Source organism: Coturnix japonica, chromosome 9 (assembly GCF_001577835.2).
Source record: "Coturnix japonica isolate 7356 chromosome 9, Coturnix japonica 2.1, whole genome shotgun sequence".
NCBI classification, from domain to species: domain Eukaryota; kingdom Metazoa; phylum Chordata; class Aves; order Galliformes; family Phasianidae; genus Coturnix; species Coturnix japonica.
This window is the reverse complement of record NC_029524.1, coordinates 8914152-8921330: the sequence shown is the minus strand read 5'-3', so window position 1 is coordinate 8921330 and position 7179 is coordinate 8914152. Positions and strand designations below refer to the sequence as shown.

The following is a 7179-nucleotide window of genomic DNA, read 5'->3' as shown; positions in this document are numbered from 1 at the left end:
GTACAAATATTTGCTTTAAGATCAATACGAAATCTCACCCAGACAATGATACAAAGCCTCTCTCTATATATGCCATATACTCCAGTAAAAATCAAAGGAACAACCTGTAAGGACCCCTTCTGGACAGGCCAGGCTTTTATTTTTCACTTTTACAATATTTTACAATTAAAAAAAAATCTCACGTGCAGTTCAACTGAAATAGGTAACATATGTGCAGATCTAACAACATGATCACATTTCTGCCCACTAGGCTTTTTTCCTCAGGACACAGACCATCGAAGTTCTTGCTCAACAGCAAAGCTACTACATTTAAAGATGATTCCCACAAAAAGTTTCACCAGCTTTATGAATGTTCATCAGCTTCCACATATTATCACTGGCGTTCACTTGCTCTGACTGAAGTCAAAGACAAGACTTTGGTTTCAACAGGATTTAAACTCTTAAAGAATAAGGCAAGGATGATAACTTGTGAAGTTCAGAGTAATGTAATAGGGACTGGAGTGCATCTTGATACGGGTATGACAATTTAACTAACAGCTTCCAAAAAAGAAAGTTTCTTAATAAGTACTGAAAAAAAAAAAAGTAAAATGATACAGGTGGTTACGTGCTAAATAAACTGATGCTTGATTGATGCAGTTGGGTTGGTTTGTTTTTGAAGCAACACAAATTTAATATTAATTTTATAATAAACGTTCTGAAGATAGTAGCAACCATAAATAATCAATGTATTAAAATTTCATTCAATTTCATAAAAACACGGTAGGATGTAATTAATGAGTATATCTGTGCATACAATTTCTCTCATTACTAAGCTTCAAAATTCTGTAAGCTGTGAAGCATTTGTTGTGCTTAACATCACAGGAAGTTGTGTTAAATCTCTTGATTATTTTATTTTGTTCAGTCCTCTTCCCATCAAACATGCAAATACTGTCATCACCATTTTTGGCTTCACTTCAACCAGATCATCTGGGAGAGCATATATACGAGCACCAATTTTTCGAGCAACTGAAATGGCATACCTTGGAAAGCAAGAGAAAATACATTATTTAACTAGCATCTACTAATGTGTGAAGATTCATAGCAACAACAGATTTTAACATTAGGATATGCCTGTTAAATCAGCACCTCGTGAAAATGAACGTTACTGTGAATAAAAAAAAATGCATTAACAATTCTGGTAGCCATTTTGCTACTGGTTAACATAGCATTTATGACTCTCAAAAACGTAGGGATCATGGCAGGTTATTATTAAGTATTATTAATGTGCAGCTGTTAAGACTGCTAGAAAAAATAGCTCTCAAATATTAGAATTCAAAACATTCTCTGAAACAAATCAACTAACATTAGCATAAATCCTCTCTGAAATCGATAGATCATATTAAATAAGGTATAATTCATGTATTTCTGCACTTTATGAAAATATAAAGTTTTCATTTAAAACTTACTTGGCATTATTCAATTTGTCTTGATAAGAAAGATCTTCTCTCTTGACCATTTCTTGGCGAACTGCTTTCGGTGCAATTGCATCTATTAAATCTAGGACAGGTAAACTAGTGCTAATTGATTTGTCCTAAAAGAAAAGACACTTAAAAGGTTAGTATAAAGAATATATTACCTTTCATTATTTTGCTTTCACAATGAAAGAAATCTTGCCTCTTCACAACATTAAAACGTTTTTAGGTCATCAAAATTAAAGTGTTCATAATCGATATTAATACCATTTTTATATGTGTAAAAATTGACTAAAAAGGAGTTTTCCCCCTTCCCTAAGGACAAAAGGGAACTTCAAAAGAAGCCCACGGAGCAGATATTCAAGTCAACAAATAGCTTTTTGCATTCCCTGACTTGTCTCACTTTCCTCTTTTCTCATAATACAATTATTTTCCGCTGTAGTTTATGATCCACTCATTCTGCATCTCAGATGGTATTCTGGGAAGCTCTTAAATATTTAACTTGCTAGGTTATGTTTCCATTGCAAACCATGTTCACACAGCTGTTTCAGTACATACAATAAACCCATACACAAATGGTACATTTGTGTGCAAGCGCAATCACTTAACTACCATTTCTAATGTATGAGATCCACGCAGCATGATGCACCTGACATACTTTGTTCATTTTAAACACTTCTTAACATTTTAAGTACATGAAAGGAAAGCTGCATTTATCAGCTTGTTCATATTTGCCAAAAGGACAAATCTCCCGTTAGCATTTTGAGTTATTTCTGGACGATGAGCAATAATGACAATACTAGGCCTGTGGCATATCAGCAGTGCCATTCAAGACACAGCAGGTTGCTGGTTGAGCTCCCTCTGGTGGCTCTGATACACACTCACTGTTGAATGGCTGCTAATAAAGCAAAAAAAACCAAACCAAACCAAACCAACAAAAAAAAAAATTAAAAAACAAAAACCAAAACAAAACACTTTCCCTCCCAGACTGTTAGGTTAAAAATCCCAAATATGATCATAAGTGGAAAGAAGAAAGACAAATATATTTGATTACCTTGAAACTGGTAATTGAAGTTTTCTTATTTGCATTTGCAAGTGTCTGATTCACCCACTTAATAATAATTTCATCATTAACTTTTTCACCCTCTCCAAGGTCTGATAACACATTCAAAGTATACCTTGAATGAAGAAAATAAGTCTGAGTTAAATCTACAAGCAGAAGTAAAATATTACTTCAGCACAGCAATGAGTACTTGTCTTCATAAGAAACCCTTACAAGTTAGATTTTTCCTGAGCAAGATTTCTCAGTTGTTAGAAGAATGAAATAGCTATGAACATTATTAACTCTGGGATGTAGTTTCATTCTATGTTTCTTATTGAGCACATTAGAGATAATCTTATTTTATAAGCTGAAATGGCTCCCTTGCATTCGGCCACTTTGACAACTGAATTGCAATGGCCCAAGAAAGAAAAAGCACTGACTGTTTCAGAGTAGATGTAAGAAAATTTTGCAGAAAACACATGGCAAAAACATCTTATTGAAATTAATTTATATTATTTGCTCTCAGTGCACAAACAAGATTTTAATTTTACAAATTACTTACTACAGCTGCAATGGCTTAAACAAATTCTTCCAATTTTAATGCCTATTACCTACATCATCTCTTTTTTGATTTTGCAAATATTTAAATACTCCCTGCTTCCAGAAAATACATGAAATACATGCAAGAATTTACATACTTCTATATTTACTGAAGAATGTGAAATTTTAATAACAATTTTTAGTATCTAAGTTTTTAATTGTCAATGTATAAATGGATGTGTACATGAACACACATTGCTGTTGTTTCAGTTGTTACACATTACATAAAAATATATTCAGTTATTAGTACATACATAATATGTAAGTACAATATGCATATAATGCATATATATATATATATATATATATATATATATATATAAAATATGCATCAGTGCACCTGTTAGACAAACTGAAGAATTACCTTCATTTCCTTTGATGTAGAAACAGTGGCAAATAAACACACACACATATACATCATGTATTATGTCTAACTTACCTTCTCATCAGCTGCCATATCAAAGCCAAAGTCAACGTTGGATTGCCCTCATTTAGATCATGTCCAGCAATACCAACCAGGGAGAATTTAGCTTTTGTCTTCCCAAGTTCTACTGCATAATTGCAATTCTCAATCTAAAAATAAATTGGTGTGCAAATAATGTAAAAAGAAAAAAACTCAATATTTCTATAATACAGACATAGAAATTATGCGTAGGTTGAATCAATTTGGGTTTCTGTTACATTTTGGAGATAAACATTTCCAGCCTTTCTATACTGCACAGTTTCTACTATTCTTGTAAATTTAAATACAATTACATAAAATTCAAATGATAACCTTATTTCACACCAGAGAAAAACAATTTCTCTTTGTTTTCAACAAAATAATAAATACATCAAAACTCAACTTGAAAAAAAATACTGTTGGCTTTTTTAAAAAAAATCCATTTCTAGTATTTTTCCAACTATATTTCTAACTAAAAAATGATCTCAAAATGAAAGTTCAGGTATGCACAAGTTCTCCTGGCAAAGCAACACCTCATGACACAAGAGTATCAGACAACAAAAGATGTGCCAGGCTTGCTTTATATATATATATGTGCGTATATATATATAATTAAACCTTAAACATTATATTGCTCAACGATGTCCACATTTTTAGAGTGAAGTGCTATACAGCGTTTTATTTCTCAAGATAACTGCTGTAAGATTTTTTCCTTTTTTTTTTGGTGGGGGGGGTGGGGGGGGGCGGGGCAGGACATCTGTACTCAGCGATTTACACAACCCAGCTTACTATAAGCAGGACAGTTAGAGCCTGTGAAATCAAACTGTATCTGTAGCATGCACATACCTTTTTCATATTACCACCAAGTAGAGGATAAGGACGTTTGTTGACATGAGTCCAGTCAACTGGCACACGAGTCATTTCATACAGTTGGAAGATTATTAAAGCATCAGAGAGGTCACTAAACAAGAGTAAAACAATATTTTTAAGTAAAAAATTTCACAGAGTCTCCAAAGTTGGAAAAGACCTAGAAGATCATCCAGTCCAACCATCTGTTCATCACCAATAGTTCTTACTAAACCACGTCACTCAACACAACATCCAAATTTTCCTTGAACACTTTTGCATTTCAAAATGTTAAATACTCCTCCTTAATCTGTACAGACAGATATATTTTTCTGAAGGCTATTATTAACCAATATACATCTCTTGTGAAAGAAAACTAGCAGTATTATCTTCCCAACTTAAATTGCATTCCTGATAAACCTTTTCAACTACCTATAAACTGACCTTTTTTGTTGTAAACTATCTACAAAAGAGTATTGCTTCACAGCAGTTGTAAATCAGAAACAACAAATGCTAACAGCACTCATCTATTTCTTGATCATGTGTATAATATCTGAATCTGGTACTACTAAGTGGGGCTCCACAGACTAAACATACTGTAGAGAAACTTGGAACTCACCGTCAGTAGAAATATATCTTCCTTGTTACTGTATTCTTACAAATACCAACACATTACTACATCCCATTGAAAAGAAAACATTACTTACGAAGCCTTACCTGTACAAGTGATTAACATATGGGCTTACACCCAGCGAATTCATCCAGTTTCTGAATGTCCTTTCTTCATTACTTTCTCCTACAGTGACAGATATAATCTGTATAAATTACTTGGAGAAAACATTTCAGTAAGCAACATCTAAATGACTCAGCTAAATACAAGTTCCAGCTCCTGTACAACGTTTTTTTTCCCCTCAAAATTGAATTCATCCTTTTCATAATAATAATCTCTATTGACCAATAGAGCAGAGGATTATCAAATTCAGAGTCTTATCAAGTTCAGGGTCCCTCAGTTCTGGACAATGAGTACAGAGAGTGCTATCAGACTTTTTTTTTTTTTTTTTTTAGTAAGTGTAGTTTCATAAAATAAAGAAATAGATTGTTGCTGGGATTCTTTTTAGATAATGAATATATTACAGAGCAGATGGTGACAATTAACTAAGCTAACAATTCCTACAACCAAAATAATCAGCGTGAAGTGCATTCAGCAGTATTATCACAAGTCTGAAATGCCTTTTTCATTAAAGGTTAATACTAACACTCTGCAATTGCATTGAACTCCAGTAACCCCACAGCTCTACTCTCTCTACATTAAGTTTTCTGTATTAATTTGTGAACATCCTCCAAAGCAAAAGACCTCACCTTTTCAGTTTTTAAACACTGGAGACTCAGCAGGGCAACAATATATTGGGAACATCTGTGATGCTGTTTATACTACCAAAGGGGCTAATTGTTCTTGCAGTTTTAACTGGCAGTGCCAGAGCAGCTGGAAGTTTCAGCTCTGATTGATATTTTCCAACAGAATAGATTCAATAAATTCATTCCAGTCATCTCCTACCAGTTACTTTACAACTTTTGAGAAATGCAAAAAATCCAGTACAAAAACCCTTCTTTCTTGACTTAGATTGTTCTTGCATATTGCAATTATGAGCCCCTTAATTAGTGCTCTGTGTTAAGGTTACATTAATACATAAATTTCCTATGTTCAGCATTACCTAACAAAGGACCTGTGACCAATTGTTTGTGAATCAATGCTGCAAAAGCCATTTCCTCCTACATCAAAGAACATTTCAAATCTCTGCAAAGAATGATAGAACAGATTTCACCAAACTGAAACATGTGCGAATCTGAAGAACGCTTTGCTTTGCTCGTTCCTTAAGGTATAATGGTACTGAGTTTGTCTAATGAGGTCTATGTGGTATGAAAGCAGTTTTTGTTCTGCAATTCATGCTGACTATAGAAAAGCAAAGCAAACACATATCATTAGATTAAAAAGAAAGCCTCCTTATTGTTACTTTCTACAAAATTGATGTCACGGCATAGCTCTATTTTCAAATAGAGGTTACAATTTTAACCCAAATATCTTGTTTTATAGAAAAAAGTCCTGGAATGCTACAAATATACACACATACGTGTATATAACCAAAACATAGTTTGAATTCTGATATTTCTGTTATAAATTTCAGTTGTAATTGATATGTTGCAACAATGCTCATAAAAAAAAACACCTGTGAGCCAGATTACTAGTTACTTTCCAATTAACAATACAGCAATAGAGTGAACATAATGTATTTTCCTCCTAAGTTATGAGATCATACACATGGAGCTCAACCTGCTCAACCTAAGATTTTGTTTCAGAGGTTCACTAGTAAAAAAAATCAACAAAAATTAACTGATGAACACATGTTGAAAGAAAAATACTATTCTGTGAGTTCTTCGGGCAGTCAGCTTTGTTTCCCACAAAAATTTGAAATATAATAAAGGATTATATTTTCTTAAAAGCAATAAAAAAAATCAGAATTTTTCTATAGAAGAGATAAAGAAGATGACATAATTCAAGCAGATTACTAATTGAACTCTTACTAAAAGTGTAGCTACAAAGACAAACTTGGCAACTGCACTCAGACAATTTTACAACGCATGCTGACAAAAGAATCTAAAGTAGGCAAGCAGGAGGTAAGAGCACCATTTTGTCTATCAGCAACGCAGTGTAAAACATTTAATATGCCAACTTTAAACAAATGTCTTCATCATGCAACACAAACGTTCTTAAGTTTTCCAGATGGCTGAGTACCAACCAA

General features: G+C 33.2%; 1 protein-coding gene across 1 annotated transcript in view; it reads right to left on the bottom strand.

The window, feature by feature from the left end:
• Positions 1-105: 105 nt before the first annotated feature.
• PLS1 (plastin 1) overlaps positions 106-7179 on the bottom strand; it is a 35124-nt gene continuing 28050 nt past the window's right edge. Inside the window, exons 12-17 of the mRNA XM_015871471.1 lie at positions 5099-5177; positions 4382-4496; positions 3533-3666; positions 2506-2629; positions 1446-1570; positions 106-1019 (exon numbers count right to left, since the gene is read on the bottom strand). Coding sequence (XP_015726957.1) covers positions 884-1019; positions 1446-1570; positions 2506-2629; positions 3533-3666; positions 4382-4496; positions 5099-5177 — 713 coding nt within the window. The 3' untranslated portion in view covers positions 106-883. The remainder of the gene's footprint in view (positions 1020-1445; positions 1571-2505; positions 2630-3532; positions 3667-4381; positions 4497-5098; positions 5178-7179) is intronic.